A 24,741-nucleotide genomic window follows, 5' to 3' on the forward strand; every position below is an offset into this window, starting at 1 on the left:
GGTGTTTGTCTATGGTTTGTCCAATGGGAATTCCAGAGCTGCTGAGAGAGAATACCAACAACGATTTCCGAATCGCAGAGTGCCAGATAGCAGGGTGTTTAGCAGTGTGTTTCACGGATTGCATGACCGTGGTACGCTTCTCAGCGTAAATGTTGTCTCTGAACGTCCCATACAACAAACTCTTAATAGAGTCGAGAACATTCTTGAAGAAGTGGAACGCAACCCTACTACCAGCTCTAAACCAATTGCTGCCCAACTTGGTATTCCACAAACACGATTGATACACACAGTACACGAGCACAGTCTGTATCCCTTATATTGGCAGAGTGTACAACATCTACATGAAGGACATGCTGCCTCCCGGCAAGAATTCTTTCAATGGATCATTGATAATGAGCGATTAATTCCACGTATTCTGTTCACTGATGAGTCAACATTTACCCGCAACGGAATAAACAACACACGCAACTCTCATGTATGGGCAAATGAAAATGTGCACCCTACTGTGGAAACGAATTTTCAACGACGTTTACAGTCAGTGTGTGGTGCGGTATTATTGGTGACCAACTCATCGGTCAAGTTGTTTTAGATAACCATTTTACTTGGACATGGTATCTTGAGTTTCTTCAAAATGTGTTACCAGAATACATGGATGATATCCCTCTGGCACAATGAGCTCTTATGTACTTTCAGCATGACACCACTCCTACACATTCCGTACAGCCAGTGACACAGTATCTCAACACAACGTATCCTGGTCGTTGGATCGGTCGCCTTGGAGTCATGGCTCGGCCACCGAGGTCACCCGATCTTACCCCATTGAATTACTGTTTGTAGGGGTGGCTGAAGAGCGGCGTCTACAAGCGCAGAGTGGACACAAGAGAGGAACTTCTCGCTCTATTTTACATGCTTGTGCCCAGGTAAAGAAATGCAAAACTGAGCTCCGATCGGCGACACAACAGCTGTCTACAAGAGCAGCAACATGCATTGAAGTTGTCAGTGCACTGTTTGAACATCTTCTGTGAGGAAACTTGCACAATTAAACAAACCATAACATAACAGTATCTTAATTTACCATCACCTGCACCGTTCCCGTTCCTAGCTGTTTTCATTGGTTTACCCGGAGATGGTCAAGAAAAGGGAACATGTTTATTAGAACGTTTTTGTTCAGAAGCACCAGTAGTATCACCTGTCAAAGCATATACCTTTCGTCCTGACTCACCCTGTATATACTACAATGACACCCGTGAGATAAAAGATCAGTTACGACTGCTCATGACATCGGTTGCTGCAGTCAATACCACTCATTCGAATGAGGTTGTCTCAGTAATTTCAGGGCTTAGAGAGAGAGGTATTGGGAGGTTACCTTCATCTGTGGCATCTAATAGTCAGGCCTAATAGTTGAGTGGCCTGCCAAGCAAGTGCTTTTATTATTTATACATTAGAAATATTTTCATGATTTATCATAGCCACTGCAACTATGCTTGAAATTAGAGCCCTAGCACCTAACAGTTAAGCTATAATTTATTCACGTCTTTACTTCTTAATGCAACGGAATGGATAATGCATTGACTAATAGCTTCTGCACATTTATCACTACACCCTGGCAAGACCACATTTCCTTTCTGTGGCATGTATTTTAATCAAAGCTTGGGCATACTAGCAAAAAATGGAGCTTATGGTATAATACCTCAACAAAATGGCTACCCACAACTCGATAATCAAGACCACCATTTGTTTCATATATCTCCTCTTTCATTATAACGAATTCTTTCATGTCAAAATTTCTTGCATTACACTTAAACACAATAGTTAAACAAGGGATTCTCCACCCAATGGGCATGACATTACATAAGCATTTTATTATTCTATCGTCTCATAATGTTTCTGTCTGTTGCTACTGTGCACTTTCTGGATTGATAAGGAATCTTTCGCTAAGTTATCCTCTCCCACACTCTTGTAAGCTCATTCATTAGCAACATAACGAATTTACTGACTATTGGGCTGTACTAAGGAAAATAATGTTTGACCCTCCATGTTTGAAACTAATTCACTACTGTCCCATGCAAATCACACAGATTAAATATACAAAATAAATCACATTGGCAGTATAAAACACATCACAAAAACAAAATGTTTGGTTATCTACTTATTCTGCTTTCTGACATCAATCAATAGTCATCCCAGATTCACACATCACTGACCCACGTAATAAATTTCCCTGCCACAAACTCTGGATGATTTATGCACATCTCCCTGTGCAATGCAAACCACATGGTGTTGCTGGGTAGATGGCTGACTCACCTTAATTCTCTCTCAGAGTTTCAGAATATCAAGCCTCACACGAATGTATCACATAATGGAAATTTTGGTATCTTAATTATCTCACACATAGAACCTCAACTGAAAGCTTGGACAAGCACTTCTATTTTTTTATTGTCTCATAGTCGGGTTGAGACCCACACTGTACTCACCACATGGAAATGCTTGTCTTTAATTCAAGTTCTGCACATACAGTGCTGCAACTTAGATTTACACACGCAAGTATTTCATCTTATAATTACAACACGTGGTTCTGAAGAATCCTATGTTCCCCATGAATTTTACCTTCCTATCTTTTTCTGAACAATTCACATGAGCCTCCCATCAAAAGTTTCAGAAAAGAGAAATGGTTATTTTTATCTGCTCTTAAATATTCCACATGCATATCATTTTCATTTAAAATTGTTTTTATGGAGCACACAAAACGCATGTCTTCACACCTCAGGAACCAGTGACAAAGTGCTGAAACATGGCCGTTCATCAGGTCATCCTGGGCTCCCGCTAAAGTGGGGGAGGACCTTGCCACCGTATTGGTCAGCCACATCCCAGGCCCTATAGTGCTCCGGTATAGTTCCTCTCTTCCTCTCTTTGGTTCGGCCAGAGGTGACCAGAGGACTGTCTCAAAGATGATTATAGAATCTACCTTCACTATCTGTGGTCAGCAGACATCCAGCCATTCATTCAATTCACAAACATCACCAAACTGGATATAGGGATCTATTTTAAGAAAGTGCACATCTGAGTAAATAAATAACTTGTCCTTTTTTCCTACATTGGTATCCAGCTTTGGTGTATTAAATAAAATGGTATTATTATACAAAAATGCTGTTCTCACAAGAACAACGAAGTATGTTGTTGCACATATTTTATATGTCGAACAGTACTGTACCCTTTCAGTATAATCGAACGAATGTAGAGACAGTAGTTCAAGAACTGCACAAACCAACATGCAAAACATACTCTCGTAGGAATGCTATGATAAAAATTTGGATGACTTATGACACGCTAATCTTGCAGACATGAGGAAATATTCACATGAGAATAATGGATTCAAATCTGTTTTAATGGTTATTGATACATACCCCAAATTTGCCTGGGCATTATCTGTTAAAACGAAAATCAGGAGAGGAGCCATGGAGCTGTTTGAGCATTTGTTACAGGGATGAATCGATGCCTGGACAGTCTCCAAACTGATCACAGTGGAAAGTTTTACAATAGGTATTTCCAGACCATGACGCAGCAGTGTGGAATACATCACTATTTAACATTCACCAACCTGAAGGCGAGTATCGTGGAACGTCCGAACACAACCTTAAAAGGTCAAATGTGGATGCATTTTAATCTTCGTGGCTCATACAAATGGACAGATATCCTCACAGAAATAATTGCACAGTACAATTGAACGAAACGTAGCACAATAAAAATGAGAGAAATCGCTGTTCATGACAATGAACTCATGGATATCTTGCACCATCATATTAAAATGCTGAATACACATAAACAGAACTTTAATGTGGATGATGTGGTATGTATCTAAAAACACAAGCCAGCATTTGACAAGTCATATTTCCCAAACTGATTGACTGAGGTATTCACGGTTTCTGAAGTGCAGAGAGCAAATCCCAGGACTTACAAGTTAATGGACAGCAATGACATTGAAATTTCTGGATGCTTTTACACAGAGGAAATGTAGAAGAGCTCAGAACCATTTGTTGCATAATAAGATGTCGAGTAAATCGAGCACTAGTTAAATGACTTGGTTTTCTTGCAACACAAAATAGCTGGACTGAAACTGACGATTTACAATATAATGGAGTGCACACAGCACAACCAGCACAGTAGCATAACATGCACAGTAGGAGACAAATTATAGGAAGTGGTTGTATTCTCGACAAACTTCCAGTCGAACTGCACATTCTGGGGTATAATTTCTGCAGACATGGTACAAAGCTTCAAAATGTTTGGTTCATGGTGAAAAGGGGATTAAAGTGCTTGACGAGGAATGTTTGAAACACGACATTGCATATTCCAAGCATGAAGATATTCCAGGACATCAAGCTGCATTTCGAATTTTAGTTGATGACGCCAAGGCAATACATGTGAGAACGGATAATGGTAAAGGGCAGCACCTTGCAGCATGGGTAATTGATAAAACTATGCATGGTAAAACTATGTTGGGTTTGGGTGTGAATTCTAAAACCATGCACTGAAGGAGAAGAAGATAACAATTGAAGAAGAAGCCAGGGCAGGGGTGTTCAAATAACTGTATCATGAGAGTGATGTATGCAGCGAAAAGTGGTCTGAAGCACAAAGGACCGGCTAAAGCACCCTGGGTTCTGTCGATGCCCAAGACATCAGGCGAAATGACCCCCTTCGCTCGCAGGTCCTTTGTCGATGGGTTCACTGGCTGGTGAATCTGGAGAACGTGGAATTGTGAATTTGTATGTTGCTTGGGGATCAGGAACCCACTGGGTGGCATATGTTAAGAAAACTTATTTGGAGACCTGCAGACACCAGAAGATACTTCACTTACAGAAGACATGTGTTCTACAATTTACAAGGCTAGCAAGATTTTAATACTTACTTATGTGGGCATCAGAACATCACAGGCCTCCTAACGTTAACGAAGAAGCATATGTAAAAAGAGGTGCATTAAGCAGACACCTGTCAGTTGAGGTTGACCTGCAATGTCGTCTACGCTGACTTTAAAAAAACGAAAATCAGTATTAAGAGCGAATTACTTCCCATTGACTGATTTAAGCAAGGGAGAGTGGAGGTTTGCGCTGACAGGACTTGAAGCATCCAACAGTATTCCATATATCAAAGAGGCTAACAATAAACTTCATTTGGAAATTAATGGTGGGAAAGAAATTAAGGAAATAGAACCTAGTGCACATGATATTGACGAATTAAATGAAGTTTTAAAGTAGTCTGGAAAAAGGATTGAGCTATGTACAAACATCAATACAATTAAATCTGAAATAAAGACGACGAGAGCAAAGATTGACTTTAACTAGAGAACAGAAAGGTGCAGTAGGACAGCTACTGGGTTTCCCAAAATGATAGGTTTTGTAGTGGGATCCTAATAAATTCTACAGATCCGACCAGTCAGAGGATATACTTCCTCTCAGTACAGTCTGTGTAGAGTCTAAAGTTGCAACAAACTCTTATCTCAACAATAGATTGATTCATACAATTTACGGATTCTTCCCGTCAATATCATCAGAGTATATGGCTTCTGAGACCTGTAGCAGTGCTGTTTACCTCCTAGTAACAGTTCAGACACTAGATTATCTGGAGCTGCATATTGTGGACCAGGATTATCAATTTGTCGTCTTTCGCGGCGAGGAAAACATTGTATGGCTACATCTAAAGCAGAACCAGCAGCGACCTCAAACGTGCAGAGACCCGGAATCATTGGCGGCGACCTTCAACCAGCTGGGACCTATTGGAGGCAGAAGAGAGGATCTTTGTTTTTCCGGACCGGAAGTGAGCTACAGCCAGTCAAGGATCTCAGCAGCCCCCAGCATCCCCGTATTGTCGACAAAGACAGGAAACGAGTAAGGTATAAAACCAACGTGCACAATACACAGCGTGGCACTTCACAAGAAAACAGCAAGGCGACAACACACGCAAACTGCGAGTTTTTTAATCATTTGGTCTGAAACAGGGAAATAACGTCGTTCACTACAACTAGCCTGTTGGAATATCACAAGTGTACCATCATTTTTTTAGTTGTAACAACAGAATAAAAATATCTTCAAGGCGCTATTTATTCCCTTATAAAAATTGGTAGATGTGTTTGTATGTGGATATATATTTTCGGTAGCAAATGCCGATGTTTTGAAATGTTGTTTGGCTCCTCACCACTTTGCCACACAAAACTGATCAAGAACATCCGTTATAAAGTTTGCTTTAGCCATTGATAAATTTTAACGTTGTTAGTTCCTTTAAAGCATCAGTCCTATCCTTCCTAAATATTGTCCAATCCGAGTTCAACATTTCACTACTATGTATGTCTGGTTTCAACCAGCTTTCAGTACCTAAAACAATATCGGCATTACTATTGTTTTGTAACCTCCCCGCAGAGAATAATAATTAAATGAATTTTTCTATGATTGTAACCTCTGAACAAAATTGATCTTAATGTAACCTCTGAACAAAATTGGCTCCGATTTATAGTCTCTGTACGAAGAATGCATTCACACTTAATATTCCCACAAAATTCTTTTCTCATTTAATGTCAAGTTCAAAATAGAAAAATTCCTAAACACCAAAATAATAAAAAAGGTTCTGTAACCTGATAAATTTTATGAGGACAGCAACGCTGATCTTCGGCCCTGTATTCTGAATAAAAAGGCAAAAATTCTTACCTCAATAAAACTGCAATTATATCCGCTCTTAATTACTCATTTTTCGACACAGCTTTGGGCAATGCTGGCGTATATTTTTTTTTTATTATTGGATGCAATGATAATGCATTGGAAATTCTTTAAATTCAAATGAATGCTTTTCTTTAAAAGAGTTGCTTTATATTATAAAATTATTATTGGGGCATTTCTTTGAACAAATTGAATTACAATTAACATACATTATTAAATATGCGCAAGGCTGCTTCTTTACTTTCTACAACAATACTCATCCTCCAGAGCCCTGACCAGAGTCGCGAGCAGAGCACACAGCCGACGCATGCCGACTCCCACAGACTACTACCGACTGACTACTACTACTGCTACCCACTCGCTACTACTACTGTCGACTCGCGCGGTCAAGCACAGACTAGCAACAGCTAACGATAAACTACTCTCTGGTCAGAGATTCTGTCATGCCTCGCCCATCACTGGCAATGTATACATCTTACATAACCCTCCACTGGGGGGGCAAAAATTTGGCAGCGATGGTGAGTCAATTGGACTTGCCATGAGCAACAAATTTTTCTTAACTAAGTTTACAATCACAGAATATATACATATATATAAGTGCAGAACATGAAATAAACTATAGTGCACATGCACTGAGTACAGAACATATCAAGCAAAGACAAAATGTATACACAATGAGTACAAATCACATTAACAAAATGACATAAAGTGCACACGCACTGTAGTTCAAAATATATCAGGAAATCACAAAATGTATAGGCAATGAATAAACATAATGAGTACAAATCATATTGGCAAATGACATAAAGTGCACACGCACTGTAGTTCAGAACATATCAGGAAATGACAAAATGTATACGGAATGAGAACAAATGATACTAACAAATGACAAAAGTGCACACGCACTGTAGTACAGAACACAACAGCAAATCACAAAAATGTATACGGAATGAGTACAAATCATATTAACAAATGACAAAAGTGCACACGCACTGTAGTTCAGAACATATCAGCAAATCACAAAATGTATATGCAATGAATAGAAATCATGTTAACAAATGACAAAAGTGCACATGCACTGAAGTTCAGAACATATCAGCAAATCACAAAATGTATACGGAATGAGTACAAATCATACTAGCAAATGACAAAAGTGCACACGCACTGTATATCCTTTTCTTTACTATTTTACAAGAACTAGGGTAGGAATGGGAAGGATTGCGTCATGGTTGTAGCACTTTAGGTTGCACACAGCTGCACTGAAAGTCCATATCTTTCTACAGAAGCACAACACCAAGTGAGACAGTCTGAAGTTCTTTTCCTTGAAGTATTAATCAGTGTAGCCAAGACACTGAACTGTCGTAGTAATATTCATGTTATCATTTTGGTAGTACATTAGGTACACCAAACAGTGGGACTATTATAACATCTCCATTGCTCAAGGTGGTGGGCAGCATGTCGTGTCAACACCACGTTCTTGTAAGGTACACCAACGTAGAATCAGTGCAAAAACCAAATATAGTGCTCCATGATCATGAGGATAGACAGGACAAACGGATATTGCAGTAATTTCTGGTAATTGGGTCAGAAGGTGAAGGACATTAAGTCACATAGTAGTCTTCATTGAGAATTACACTAGTCTAACAACTGATTTGAGTAATTGGTGGCACTTATCATCCAGTTACTGAACATTTCTGTACCATGTATGTAGTATTGCAGAATAATGTTCATAAATCGTTTGTTTACAGAGAACATTGGCACTCATTGCCCAGCTACAAACCATCAGAAGTCATCATTCAAAACAGGAGCTAATAAATGGCATAGTATTACAGAATAATGTTCATAAATCGTTTGTTTACAGAGAACATTGGCACTCATTGCCTAGCTACAAACCATTAGAAGCCATCATTCAAAACAGGAGCTAATAAATGGCATAATATTACAGAATAGTGTTCATAAATCGTTTGTTTACAGAGAACATTGGCACTCATTGCCCAGCTACAAACCATCAGAAGTCATCATTCAAAACAGGAGCTAATAAATGGCATAGTATTACAGAATAATGTTCATAAATCGTTTGTTTACAGAGAACATTGGCACTCATTGCCTAGCTACAAACCATTAGAAGCCATCATTCAAAACAGGAGCTAATAAATGGCATAATATTACAGAATAATGTTCATAAATCGTTTGTTTACAGAGAGCATTGGCACTCATTGCCCAGCTACAAACCATCAGAAGTCATCATTCAAAACAGGAGCTAATAAATGGCATAGTATTACAGAATAATGTTCATAAATCGTTTGTTTACAGAGAACATTGGCACTCATTGCCTAGCTACAAACCATCAGAAGTCATCATACAAAATAGGAGCTAATAAATGGCATATTATAAAATTGACACTCATTGTCCAGCTACAAACCATCAGAAGTCATCATTCAAAATAAGTTAATTATTGGCATAGGATTTATACATAATTAATCTAATTATAGTAATCATTGGCATCATATGTCATCTTATTACAATAATCAGTGGCATTCATTAGCCAGTTACAAAGCTTTTTTTTGTGCTAGCAATGCATTGTGTTGGGATCGATAATTAATAACAATATTTGCTTTTGAGTTATTGCTGCAAATGAAGATGTGTAACGTCATTCATCATGAGTCACCTATAGCAAGGTTATGAAACAAATAGAGTATATGTGATCACGTTCATAAATGACATAGGTTTAATGAACAACTGCTTATAGCACATTAATTTCATGAATAATTTCTCCTGCAAAATATACAAAAATGGATTATTAAACTGAAAGAAGAAACGCATATTATGCTGAAAAGTAGTGAACTTCGAATTAACAGGTAGTGAAATGTGTATAAAAATATATGTGTTCTCTAGCTGTCCATTCCAAAACCTTCAGTCATTATACTATGCGATATAAGACATACTGTCAAAACGAACTGCAACAAATTCTTAAATAACTACATAGCATTTCTTAACTAACAGTAAATATATAAACTTCATCATTATTCTCATCTACAAAGAAAAAAACTTCATTATCCATATTAACATAACTCCATTATTATCATCACCTGTAAAGAAAAACTACATTCCATATTATCATAACTCTATCATCTAAACTTCAACAATATCCTTATCTGCAAAGAAAAACTTCATTAACCATAGTAGCATACTCTTCATCACTATTCATCATCATTCATTATCATCTGCAAAAAAGTCACTTCATTATTCATTATACAACTATTCCTTATTTCTAGCATATTTCATCACTAAAACTAAGATGTGTAGTTCTGTCTGACAGCCTGCATCAATCGCCTCGTATTGTTAAAGAAAAATTAGTTAAGACTACTATTCTACGATGTGTATAGTATATTCTTGTTAATGCTTGTTAATTCTGATCCATTTACTCTTCCTCACGAGGTATTGCATCTTCTTTCGTTCATTCCGAAGGTGAAATTCCCATGTCTGTTTAATTTATTTTTTTAAATTTTTTTTACACGTTATTGTTTTCGGAAAATGATGAACAAAGATTAATGTCTTGCATTTAAATCATATACCCACTAAATAAAAACTGGTTTATAGTAACATAATTGTGCATACAGCATAGCATGACAGAAAACGTAATATGTCAAAAATATAGACAGTGTTCAGAGGCAAAATTGCAGCAGCAAAAAAAAATGTAAAATAGTCACGATGTTGAGATATCATAAGGCAAAATGTCAAAGTCAACTGGTGTTTGTTATATCTTAAATATTTCATAGTGCATACAAACAAAACAGGAAAACAATCATTCATACATAAAAAATGGAAAATATGCACGGTCTGATGTGTAAGGACAAGAAGAGTGACCTGCTAACCTTACCTTGCCAGGCACTTGCCAAGAAAAAATACGATAATCATCAGTAAGTAGTCACATAAATATAATTGCATAAGTGGTCATAAAAAAATTAGGAAATGGCATTACAGTGTGATAAATCATAAAGTATGTTCATTCAATAAAAGGTTTGATGTTGGAGACGTGGTGGTTCCCTTTGCTTTTACTGGTTCTCAAAGTTTCAACGTGTACTACATTGGGGTGAGAAATGCTGCGAATCCGATATGGACCTGCGTATAGAAGTTCAAATTTACTGCATCTACTCTTTCCTTTGTTGGATAAATAGTGTGTACGTACTAATATCTTCTGTCCAATGTGAAAGTCACGACGTGTACAAACCTGTTTTTTCTGTCTTCTCCGGCGCTCTGCGGCACGTTTGATGTTGTTCAGCGCAATGTCAATTATTTCATGGTGTCGTAGTCGACGAGATGTAGGAAAGGTTACTAATTCTTTAATTTTGTTAGGTGGTTCAACATTTTTCAGTGTAACAGACGGAGATAGCATAGTAGATTCATTTGGTATGGAATTAATTATATCCTTCTACAACAATACTCATCCTCCAGAGTCCTGACCAGAGTCGCGAACAGAGCACACAGCCGACGCATGCCGACTCCCGCAGACTACTACCGACTGACTACTACTACTGCTACCTACTCGCTACTACTACTGTCGACTCGCGCGGTCAAGCGCAGACTAGCAACAGCTAACGATAAACTACTCTCTGGTCAGAGATTCTGTCATGCCTCGCCCATCGCTGGCAATGTATACATCTTACAGTTTATTTCTGAGAGTAACTCGGGGATCTTGCTACAGACACTTTGACAATTTTTTGACATGAGATTTAGCATGTTTAAATCCTTTCAAATGATCTGTTTAGGCGAACTAACAATTTTTACAGTTGGCACACCCACATCAGTGTGATGGCCAATGTTCATCCGAGACAAGAGTGTCGACAGGAGCGCCCCATAGAAGTGTTTAGATTATATTAGATTACATTTACTTTCATTCCAATTGATAGGGCTGCTATTGTTCTCTATGTACATGAATGATTTGGCGGATGTGGTGGGTAGCAATCTGAAATCTGCGGTTGTTTGCCGATCATGCTGTGATGTACGGTGAGGTGTCAAAGTTGAGTGACTGTAAAAAGATACAAGACGACTTAGACAAAATTTCCCATTGGTGTGATGAATGGCAGCTACCTCTAAATGTAGAAAAATGTAATTTAATGCGGATGAGAAGGAGGAACAAACGTGTAATGTTCAGATACATTATTACTAGTGTCCTGCTTGACACAGCGATGTCGTTTAAATATCTGGTTGCTAGATTGCAAAACGATATGAAATGGAACTAGCGTATGAGAATTGTGGTAGGGAAGGCGAACGGTCGACTTCGGTTAATGGGGAGAGTTTTAGGAAACGGTAGTTCACCTCCATATATCATGCTGATACGACCTAACCTTGAGTACTGCTCAAATGTCTGGGATCCGTACCAGGTCGGAATGAAGGAAGAAATGAAGCAATTCAGCGGCGGCCTGCTAGATTTGGTAGCTGTAGGTTCGAACAGGACGCACGGAGATACTTTGGGAACTCACATGAAAGCCTCTAGAGGGAAGGCGACGTTCTTTTCGGGAAACTCTATTGAGAAAATTTAGAGAACCAGCATTTGAAGCTAAGTGCCAAATGATTCTGGTGTCGCCAACATACACTGCGCGTAAGGACTATGGTGATAAGATACGAGAAATTAGGGCTCATACGGAGGGATATAGATAGTTGTTTTTCCCTCCCTCTATTTCCTAGTGGAACAGGAAAGGAAATGACTAGTTGTGATACAGGTACCCTCCGCCTCGCACCATACGGTAGCTTGCGGTATACCTATGTAGATGTAGGAAGTAATTCACGCCCGCAGAAACCCGGCTGCAAATTTTTGAAATACAATACAACGCGTTAAAATATAAACTCGCTGTTACAATATTAGAGTTACATCTACGTCTGTCGTCCTCCTTTCTCGAGTGTGAGCACAGGCTGTGATACGAGAATCTTTATCTGTCAGAAGAGAAATGTGTTTTTCTTTTCTCAATAATGATCTCTCTAATTCTGGTCTGATTAATGTCCTATTACTTTCCTTCTTACTTCATGTGGCAGAGATAAATCATTATTATGACAACTTTGACTTCTCATTCTGCTGAATATTGAGATATATTTTTTCACATAATTTTCCATTTATGGTGTTTAATGAATTAGTAGGACTTTTTTTGTTACTACTCGGAGCTATAGGTTCTTTTGGACAAATTGTGGTGATTTCGTATCGGTTTACACGGTCCGTCTACAGCAACTATTGCCTTTCTGCTTGAAATTTTTGTTTCGGTTCTATTTCTAACTTCCAGTTGTTGGTAAGACTGATTTTGGTCACGTGAACCACTTTTCGCTCAGTTGTGTCAATGTTGCCGGGAGGTGTCTGCTGTTGTGTTTACAACCGTTTGTTTACGTATGTGTATGTGCAATTCGTACTATGATACCTGTTAGGGTTAATTCATTTAACGAAAATGGATTGGGAGAGCCGGAGCAGGATGCAAATACAGCTCTTACAGAACTTGACAAAGGTGAGTTTTATAAATTTTTACGCAAGATTTAAGTAAATCAGTATTCTTCCAGTAAACGTGCAACATCAGCTCCGTTTCTGTTAAAGACGCGATTGTAACAGTACACATGGGGAGCTATGCGCTATACTGCTTTGTAAAACTGTTTTAAAATGAATCTGTATATACACAGATTGGAATAAAATAAAAGCGTCAAAATTATTATAATTATAGTGTAGGTTTTTCATGACAGCAATCCACCCGAATGTACATACTGCCCCTGATCTCTCCGCATTTACTATTTATTTTACATTCACTTTTTGCCGATGGAGAATTTAAGTTTTTAACCCATGTATTGGACATCGAAATCAGCAAATATTTTCATTTTTCCGCTCTATTCTTCAAGGGCCTCACTTGTTCGCTGTTGTGTTATATGGAACAAGACATGTACTACAGACAATGGTAGATTTCAATGCAAAAGATACTAGGAATATAACTTAATATTTTACGTTAAAACAAAACTGTTTTGAAATATTTGGAGGTAGATGTGAGAAGATGCTGTAACTTATGTATCTGTTGTAAGAAGCAGTTGAAAATAGATATATGAAGAGGAGGAAAACAAGTTTACATGCGGTAATCAGATTTCATCAGGTTGCACAGAACAGAGAGCAAATACATATTTCTTTATGTGTTTATATTGTTGAAGAAATTGATCATACTGATTAACGAAAATACATTCTAGAAGTACTCCCATATTCATTCATTCGTATTAGATATATAAAACCGTTATAGGCTTGCAGAAACAATATGCAATGGGAGGTTTTAGTAATTCACTAGAAATGATTGAAACCAAAACGACAAAAATTATATAAAATGAACCAGAAAGATTGCTTACAAAAAATCTGTTTACGAGACAGCAAGCCTCATCTAAAGCAGAAGGAAACAAAAAGGCAAGAGAAAAATGTATGAGATATTCAATGAAATCACCAGAAAATGCACGCAATGAAATAACAACATTGAAGAAATAAGTTAGAGTCAGAAGTGGATATAGCATAATGGATCATTTATGAATCATATTTGAAATTGTAAACTGTTCATTAAAAGTTTTACATCACCTACTTATGCCTATCTACATTGATCTGTGAACATACATGAACTTAGATTCAGGGGGACCAGGGAATATAAGAATAGCCAAAATCTTTTTCGTTTTTCTCAGCTTCAAGTCACCAAACATCACTGTGACCAGTTTTAATTTCATAGTGAGTAACTATCGTATGATTTGAGTATGTTACATAGTAGTAACATGTCAACTGTTCAGTTGACTTCTTAGTTAGCATCAGTGGATTTTAATACTTTAAAACTTGCCAACTGCAGAAAGTAGAGGGCTTAGGGTGGGGGCAAGCTCCTATACAATAGAAAAACATCGTCATCCCAAAACAAATATTACCGGTATCCACAAAATCAAACACAAAAATTCTCAACTTACAGCATAATGTTACAAATATGGAACACACAGGAATTATACATTTCACTTGTGCTATAGCTCAAACAAATATCGAAAAACCAACACACGCAAGTCTAAAACTTGGTACTGCAAATTTCACTTGACCTATATAAAAATGAAGCTGTCAGTACCTAGAACCCAGACACAAGTAAAAATCTTGGTATTGCAGATATTACATAACCTACATAGCTCAAATGAAGCCAATGGTACCAACTGTCCCACCCCCGTTCCCCCTCCTCATACACAAATAAAGAAAAAAAATAACACATTGAAAACCATATAAAACAAAAATATTATTTACCAACCAAAGCAACCTACAAATACAAGTAGGGTGGCTAATCCTCCCCCCTCCACACAAACTGCTACTAATTGATCTCCACTACCACTCAAGGCCCACACCCAGTTCCTCCTATACTTCACACACTCAGTAGACACTTCCCTACAAGGAGAAAACCTGTCCAACAAACTTCACACACACACACACACACACACACACACACACACACACACACACACCCCGAGCGAGGTGGCGCAGTGGTTAGACACTGGACTCACATTCGGGAGGACGATGGTTCAATCCCGCGTCCGGCCATCCTGATATAGGTTTTCCGTGATTTCCCTAAATCGCTCCAGGCAAATGCCGGGATGGTTCCTTTGAAAGGGCACGGCCGACTTCCTTCCCTAATCTGATGAGACCGATGACCTCGCTGTCTGGTCTCCTTATGCATGATAACAGAAATGATACGTAAGTAAAACAATCTTCCTGATGGTCATCCTAGATCTCTTGAACCAAGGCCCTCATCAAATAGAGCGCCAAACTTTGTCACAGCTTTACCACCACATATACAGGTTCCTTGCCCGAGAAGCCAGGACTCTAGTGAACTTTATAATCTCATTACACACATACACCTCATGTAATTGGAAATCAAGCTAAACCCATGCAAAAGCCCTATGGTCTTCGTCATATCTTCATCCAGTGCAATCCGTAGCAAATAACTATTAAAGACCGTGATACTAATCATACCTAATGCATACAAGACTGCATAAACCCCCAAAGCAATAAATCAAAGTGACTCACTAGTGACACAGCACATTCTTCCAATAATAACTTCAAAGGATGGTTGAACGAAGTCAAATGACTGAGTACCATATGAAACCCAAACAACTTCAAACATGAACATCTACCACAAGATCGTCCCTCCAAATGTTAAAGCAAACCAACCACAAACATGACCCACGTAAAAAGACCCATTATTTTTGCTCAATGAACCATAATACAAACATGTTACTGTGAAATGGAATTTTACTGACTTTATAGTAAATCTCACCAGAAAATGAGGCTACATGCTGGCCATTCAGATTTTCCAGCCCCCCCCCCCCCCTCCTCCACACACATCCATGTAATGATTAAATCTTAACACACACATGTTGTTGTTGTCTTCAGTCCTGAGACTGGTTTGATGCAGCTCTCCATGCTACTCAATCCTGTGCAAGCTTCTTCATCTCCCAGTACATACTGCAGCCTACATCCTTCTGAATCTGCTTAGTGTGTTCATCTCTTGGTCTCCCTCTACGATTTTTACCCTCCACGGTGCCCTCCAATACTAAATTGGTGATCCCTTGATGCCTCAGAACATGTCCTACTAACCAATCCCTTCTTCTAGTCAAGTTGTGCCACAAACTCCTCTTCTCCGCAATCCTATTCAATACCTCCTCTTTAGTTATGTGATCTACCCATCTAATCTTCAGCATTCTCCTGTAGCACCACATTTCGAACGCTTATATTATCTTCTTGTCCAAGCTATTTATCATCCATGTTTCACTTCCATACATGGCTACACTCCATACAAATACTTTCAGAAACGGCTTCCTTACATTTAAATCTATACTCGATGTTAACAAATTTCTCTTCTTCAGAAACACTTTCCTTGCCATTGCCAGTCTACATTTTATATCCTCTCTACTTCGACCATCATCAGTTATTTTGCTCCCCAAATAGTGAAACTCCTTTGCCACTTTAAGTGTGCCATTTCCTAATCTAATTCCCTCAACATCACCCAACTTAATTCGACTACATTCCATTATCCTCGTTTTGCTTTTGTTGATGTTCATCTTATACCCTCCTTTCAAGACACTGTCGATTCTGTTCAACTGCTCTTCCAAGTCCTTTGCTGTCTCTGACAGAATTACAATACACATACACACATACAAATCATATTACTAACACACTCAGAGCATCTCCTGTGTAGCAGAAGGAGTTTTCAAGCAGATGTGACTTAAGTTTGTGTAAAATACGTTATATTGCTAGATAGGTGGTAAAAGATTTTTAAGGCTGATTACGTCACTCCCTTCTTTGCCACACCAAGGCTGAGTATGGAAAGTGTAAATCATTTCTCCTTATAATGTTATATTTAGGTGAGTTTTCAGGTTGTGATTGATTGTTGTCAACAAGCTTCATAAGGCGTTAAACATATTGCCAACCATTTGGAAAACTGCCTGCAATAGGTCTAGAGCAGACACTACACGTTATCATTATTTAAAGTTTTTGTGCAACAAATCTTTTTTCTCAGTGAGGAGTTACCCCCTGAATATGACAACATAAGACATTATTATTATTATTATTTTTTTTTTTTTATTATTATTATTTTTTTTTCATCTCGTAGAACTAATAGGATCTGTATCACAAAAGTTGCAGAGCTAAGATATTTAAGGTTATCTGGAACACGACTTCCATTTCAGGTCTTTATCAATATGAACATTTAAGAATTTATAGTACTGTTTCATTTATCTGTTTACCCTAATGCATTATTTACAATGGTGTGATCAGGCCTTGTGCAGTACTGAAGTCCATGTATTGTGTTTTATCTAAATTTGGTGAAAGCTCATTTGCAGGAAACTAGTTATTATTGTTCAAGAAAATTTGATTTGTGTTTTCAATTATTGCCTATTAAAGTTATTCCATTAGCCTTGATTATAACACGTGTCATCACAGAGAGAATGATTTCTTCTTCTTGGATGTGTGTTGGAAAGTCATTTATATATAAGAAGAAAAAGAGCCGACACATTATTGAACCCTATGGTGTACAGTATCCACAAACTGCCTTGTTCTGTCCAAAGTTGGAGACCTGCACTAAGAATATAGGTTTACTTTACCTCCGTTACACAGGTAGCTGCACATAGCAATTTCCTGTGATCAAAGTGTACTGTAAAAGAGGTTTCCTGTCAATGTATCACAAACATTGCCCATCATGATGGTGGTGTAAAACTTTTTTTTTGGGTAGCTTACAGTAGAACCCTGAGAATAAATTACCACTTTGCTGGGAATTCATAGATCTTGAGAATACTTTCAGTTCAATTTAACAACAAAATATGCCCTAACAGCTTTTGAGGAAAGAGCCCTTTATTAAACCTGTGTTACTGATCTGAAGAATATGTAAATCAGTGCCAAAGTGATTAATAGGTTTCACAATCACAGTGTCAAATTCAAAACCAATAGTGAAGACAGACATGGAGATTCCATATGACAAAATTATTCTCAGTAGTCCTAGATGACATTTAATAGCTTGGGGGGGGGGGGGGGGGAAGGGGGAGGAGAAATGCATTTTAATACATCATACTGGAACCACCTTCATTTTATTGAAAACACTGTACTGTTCACCCATAGTGTAGATAAACCTGAACAGCTAATGAATGAACTTTCCTTTTGAAAGTAAGTCAGAAAATCTGTTATAAGACTGGAGTATAATTAAAAACTGAAAACATAACAGTGCAAATAAACAGTGAGGTTGTAAAACCAGTTGAATATTGTGATTGGATTGAAAACAAAAGAAATAAACCATGAATTAAAGATAATGCACAGTGCTTTTGCAAAACTACTTTCCTAAACTAAATTTCCAGGAACTGAATTTGAAGCTTTAAATTACACTTTTTAGCAGTCAAACACTGAACTCAAAAACTGAGGTTGCTTACATACATACATTTATGAAATAATTTTTTTCTGCTTAAGTCACGTTGACTGATATTTATTAACTCAATGTGTTTCAGCAGGATGCTTAATTGTCAATTGCTTTACATTTACATATAATTAATGTGATGTGTGATGAGGTCCAGTACAGTTACACATACATTAATCTGAAGTATGGTGAAGTATACATGTAGCTGTAAAGCACATGACAATCGCAACATGCTGCTGAAACCTGCTGTGCTGATAACTATTTGTAAAAAGTGACTGAAGGAGGAAAAACTATTTCATAAATTTCTAATAAAGTTTCCAACCTCAAGAAAACATGGATAAATTCAAATATACATGCATTATGGCAATTACTAGGAGAAAATGGAAAACAAGTGGGCCAGAGAACAAACTGGACTGGAATATATAATTACAATGTAATGAAAATGGAACTGAAGTGAGAAGGATTTGTGCCAGGTGAATGGATTGTAGGTGGACCAAGTAAAATCTTTGCTGGGTTCCAAGAAATAGAAAAAATTGAGGCAATGGCCAAATGCAATTGGTTTAGAAGGCATTCAGAAGCAGCTTCGATTTAAATAACTGAAGACTGTAGGGCACAGAGAAGTTTAGTAGAGGCGCATAATCGCTAATATCATTGTAGAGCCTTAACAACACTGACAATCTCATGTAAAATACCCATGCCCCACATTCCTTACCATCCAGATGTTTATCTTAATGATTCTCACATGCTTGGATCCTTTAGAGAGCAACTGAGTAAATTTTGAGACAAATAAAACACAAAATATAGAGTTCCTGCATCAAATAAGACAGCTGCCTACATCTTTTGGTACTAGGGGAATAATAGAACTCCAACCACCATGGCAATAATGTGTAGACATTTAGGGGGGAATTCTTTGGAAATCTGAATAGGTTTAGAAAAACTAAATTTATTGCTCAGTTTTTCTTTCTTCTGAAGTCATAAACTAAGCCCCCCCCTTCCGCCTCCGCCTCTCCTCAAGAGGATCACAGTTATTTTTGGAGATGTGTGGCGACCACAGGGTCCTGAGTCATTGTACTACTTGTTCCTTACCAACTGTACTCTCCAACTATACCTTTTCTCTTTTTTCTGACTTTCTAGAAGGGCTTCCTTGTTGACAACTTTGCTTTTCTAAAGGGCAATGACTATGTTTACTTACTTTGCTTTTTCCAGACTTGTTTCCTCACTCATTTCAATAACACACATTTGGTTCCAATTTTTGTCTGTGACCAACACTCATTCCTAATTTTTACATTGTCTGCGGAAGGTTGCCCAATATGGTGTGCATTCCATGTGCTGTGTAATCCCATCGTAAGCATCACTCGGCAGACCAGCACTTTGTCACGGCACGAAGTCAATCTTTGGATAGCAGAGCCACAGGTCATTTATTGCGAATCGTTCGATCATCTTTCCTTCCAGAGACACACCTTGATATCCCACCCTCTCACCTCCTAACCATAGATAAAACTCTTTATGGCAAATAAATGTAAAAGAAGGCAGATGACTAGAAAAACCAAAGGTGAAGGTGGATACAGAATTCCCCACAACATGATGTCGAAATTATACACATTGACATCATTCCTACTCAACAGGTGGTGCAAGCACAGGCCAAAATGGACATCATTCTTTTGTATCCTTTCCAGCACCTCTGCAGAATATGGAAACACCAAAAACACAACACGTTGCCATGCCTAATACAGTGTGGCAAACTTGTTTGTGTTCAAAACAGGTTCTAGTCATCTCAGAATGGATACATAAAGGACATGTATGGTTTTCAAGGGCACGTTATACCATTCTTCGTGCAAAATATCAGCACGGGCCGGTAACAACGATGGAGGTGGATAGTGATCATGCACCCTTCTCAACAAAGGCTCAATAATATTGAAATCTGGTGACTGTGGTGGCCAGGGGAGATGCAGCAATGCATCCTCGTACTCATAAACCAATCCTATACAATGCAATCTGTGTGAAAGGGCCCCTATTTTCTTGGAATGCAGCATTACCATTGAGGAACAAATATTGTGTTACAGAATGGACCTGATCAGCTAAAATGGTCACATAGTACTTGGCAGGTACAAAACCTTATAGAGTAACCATGGAATACTGGGTATGCTCACTGAACCCTGGCCATGTTTCACTCTTGGGATATAATCTCTGCCAGAAGTTGGAAACAATGTGAAACAAGACTCATCGGACTAAATAACTTTGTTCCATTACTACATAGCACATGTTTTATGTGCACACGGTCTGAGGCATCTTGTCATGGTCCTTGTAACTCCCCCTCACCCCCCTTCACCCAACCCCCTAACCCATCAGACCAGAGGTTCGAGTCCTCCTTTGAGCATGGGTGTGTGTGTTTAAATTAGATTAAGTAGTGTGTAAGCAGTTTGGTCCCATAAGACCTAACCAACCAGGTTTTATGCATTTGGCAACATATGCATATAAGCTGTGAGGAATCCAATTCTGCCGGAAAGGAAACAGTGACAGAAAACCAAGGACGGCATAAACACATCTGGTTCCTGTGTCACTTGACAGTGCCAGAAGGACCAGAAATTAAAGACAAGTCGCAGCCAATCTGGCGAAGGATGCGCCCCTGCTCCCAGCGCTTTCTGCCAGAGAAAACATGGTAGAACACCAAAGCATGCGGCGCCAAGCCAGAATGACGCAAAGCAGCAGGAGCATGCAGCGGCGGGTGCAATAACTGCAGGGGCGACCGCTGGGTGTGGCCCTGTAGCAATTCTGCTGGGGTACGGGTGCCGCGTGGCTGGGAGCGATAGGAAGTAAGGAAAGTCCATAGCACACGCTCGTGAGAGTCTGTGGCACACAACTTGTTCATCTGCAACTTAAATATTTGCACAAAGCGTTCAGCCTCGCCGTTCGACTGGGGGTGGAATGGGGCTGAGGTCAGATGGCGAATGCCGTTAGCAGCACGGAACGCTTCAAACTCAGACAACACAAATTGGGGGCCATTGTTGGAGACAATAACTTCAGGAAGGCTCTCAATACAAAAAATAGACGTCAAAGTCCAAATAGTACTGGCAGATGTAATAGAAGACATAGGCACAACAAAAGAGAAGTTTCTGTACGCATCAATAACTATCAACCAGTCGGTGTCCCAGAAAGGACCCACAAAATCAATATGAACGCGATGCAAGGCACAGTAGGAGTCGCCCATGCAAACAAGCCCTGGCGGGAAACAGATTGATGCTCCGCGCAGGAGTCACAATTAGCAAGCAAATTCACAATTTGTTTATCAATACCGACCCAAGTGCAGTGACGAAGTGCTAATTGCTTCGTCCGCACTATACCCCAATGACCAGCATGCAGTAATCGGAGGATTTCCAACTGCAACGAATGAGGTACAACCACACGAGACTGATCATTGTCAGTTCATAACAAAATAACGCTGTTGTGTACAGATGTGTTGTGATGTTGCGCAAAGTAATGTTGAACAAGGGGATCACAAATCTGCATAGCAGACATAGGCCATTGAGTACGAGTATACTGCCAAAGAATCTGCGAAAAAGTATTGGTGGCTGTCGCGGAAGCAATTCAGCGAAAATCCACTGGAAAACCATCAGCTAATCCATTATCCTGCGAATCAATAAACATGCATGACAAGTCGGAAGAATCAAACTCATTGTCAAGACTGATACGGAGGCGAGCCAAAGCATCAGCATTGCCATGCTGGGCCGTAGGCTGAAACAAAATTTCGTAATTGTTGTTAGACAAAAACAAACACCAATGTTGCAACTTCTGTGCAGTATGGGCTGGAACTGTCTTTGACAGGTGAAACAGTGACACAAAGGCTTATGGTCGGTGACCATACAAAAAATCATGAAACTTTGTCACTTCTTATACAATAGCTAAAGCTTCTTTCTAGATTTGAGAATAGTTTTGCTGGGCAGAGTTGAGCAACTTAGACGCAAAAGCGATTGGGCAGTCGATAGAATTATTGCGGTGTGAGAGAACTGCTCTGATACTGTGAGAAGATGCATTGACAGCCAAAACAACTGGTTTGGAGGGCTCAAAAGGAATTTGCACTAGTCTCTGTTACACTTGAGTTCTGCCTGCAAAAGTACAGTAAATAAGGCACACAAATTCTGCAAGTGTTCGTCAGGGGTGCAACCTGATACGACAGTGTCGTCCAGATAATTGGAACAGCCAGGGACAGTGGCACATAACTGCTGCAAGTAAGACTGAAAAATAGCAGGAGCCGAAGCACAACCGAATGAAAGGCAGTGAAACTTGAACAATTCAAGGTGGGTGTTGATCACAAAATAGCGCTGCGGAATTTGAAAGTATGCGTCGCACAAGTCAACTGTGGAAAAGAATTTTCCCACACCAAGCTTATCAAAAATGTCTTCAGGAAATGGTAAGGGAGCGATCACTGTCTCGGGATTTACCATAGACTTAAAGTCAGCACAAATAAGGGGATGACCGTTTGGTTTCTTCTTTTTTAGATCATAACAATACGGTTCTGACACTTCCTCTCCAAGCCCATGTAATAAGTTAACCCATCTGACATAGGACATTCTGCAGCATATTTTTCTATAAATGAAGTCAAAACCTGCTTAGAATGTTATGTCACTATGACACACAAACAGTCACTTGACCTCTCAAAGAGAGAAATTTTATTTTTGAAAGAAAAATTTATGTATATGCAGGGTGGTTATAACGAAACTTTCACTAATTGAGCCAGTGCAGACAGAAAACTATGCACCATATGGATATCCAATTTGATGGGAATGATGTTCAGACTTTGGTCTGCAGGGTTTGCATTGGTAGTAGTATTAGTATGACGACTTACCATTAGACGCCAGCACGTTATGGCAACATTGGGTTGAAACACAAGTAACAATGGGCGTTACGTCAACATGGGTCTGGACAAGGTGTGCAGAGTTTTACTCACGAAGTCTTTTTTTTTTTTTATCCAAACAGCTGCAGTAGTGATGCTGCTCTTTATGGGTATTGGCGCATTAAAGGAATGTGGAGGGGTCCTCTTTCTGCACTGGGGTTGAAGAACATGATTCAGAAGTTCAAATTAAATGACAGTTTGGCCACCAAGATCACCAGATTTGAACCCATCTGATTCTGGCTGGGGGGTTATCAATGGGACACACAACACATTGAGGTTGAAGATGAGCATACCGAGGGAGAAAGCCAACATCCTATCTGAGATGTTTCAGCCCACAGTAGAGCAATATCTAATGTGGTTCCAGGCTTTTGTGGATGCAGATGGTCCTCAAATTGAGCGATGTTTGTAACCTGGAACATAAACATGGTGCACAATTAACAAATGTTACCCTGTCATGCGGAAATTAAAATGTGCTTCTTTTAATGGTTTGGTCATTATTTTTCTTCTGCATGTCCTTAGAAATGTTTCCACAAAGTTTCATTGTTCTATGATCACTCATTTTGTGTGGGGCCCCTCTCAAGTAGCATACATTTAATCATAACCATCTTGTATAATTTGAAGTTCACATAAATTGTAATTACTGCTTTTATTTGTTACAAGGACAACCAAAGGTAATGTTTAATCTCTGAATGATTCAGCCCAGTAATCAGTGATATCATCTACTATGTTACAGTTCAGATCTGATCTGATGGATAATATTGGAAGCTCAGTTTGACCTCTTGTGCATATGTTTACAAGAGACACAATGCACACCTTCAGACAATCTTATGTTAGAAGGCTGCACCATCCACAGGAGTGAAAATGCAGATGGTGAGAGGACCAAGCATGGAGTGGCAGTATTTGTCCACAATACAAGCCACTTAGTACCAATTAGCCTCCCTCACCACATACCTTCAAGCAGTTGACATTCAGATTTACATACTTCTAAGGATGACTGTGCTCCCTGTCGCCCTCTTCAAGAACATGTGGATAGTGGGGCTCTTCAGAACTTCAACCTTGAACTCCCGTGACCTTTTCTAATTCTAGGATATAACGGTGCATATCACACACATTTAGGCTCCATATACTCTTGTCCTAGGGGCCAAGTATGTCAGAAGTTCCTCTTGTCAAATGTATCTGCCTCGCCTATACGTGGAAAGCGACACTTTTAGCTCTGCACTAG

At 38.9% G+C, this 24,741-nt stretch overlaps 1 protein-coding gene across 1 annotated transcript in view; it reads left to right on the forward strand.

The window, feature by feature from the left end:
* The first annotated feature begins 13,035 nt into the window (after positions 1–13,035).
* LOC126187326 (integrator complex subunit 7) overlaps positions 13,036–24,741 on the forward strand; it is a 160,479-nt gene continuing 148,773 nt past the window's right edge. Inside the window, 1 exon segment of the mRNA XM_049928344.1 lies at positions 13,036–13,195. Within this exon segment, the coding sequence (XP_049784301.1) occupies positions 13,105–13,195 (91 nt within the window). The 5' untranslated portion in view covers positions 13,036–13,104.

This window comes from Schistocerca cancellata, chromosome 5 (assembly GCF_023864275.1).
Source record: "Schistocerca cancellata isolate TAMUIC-IGC-003103 chromosome 5, iqSchCanc2.1, whole genome shotgun sequence".
Classification (NCBI taxonomy): domain Eukaryota; kingdom Metazoa; phylum Arthropoda; class Insecta; order Orthoptera; family Acrididae; genus Schistocerca; species Schistocerca cancellata.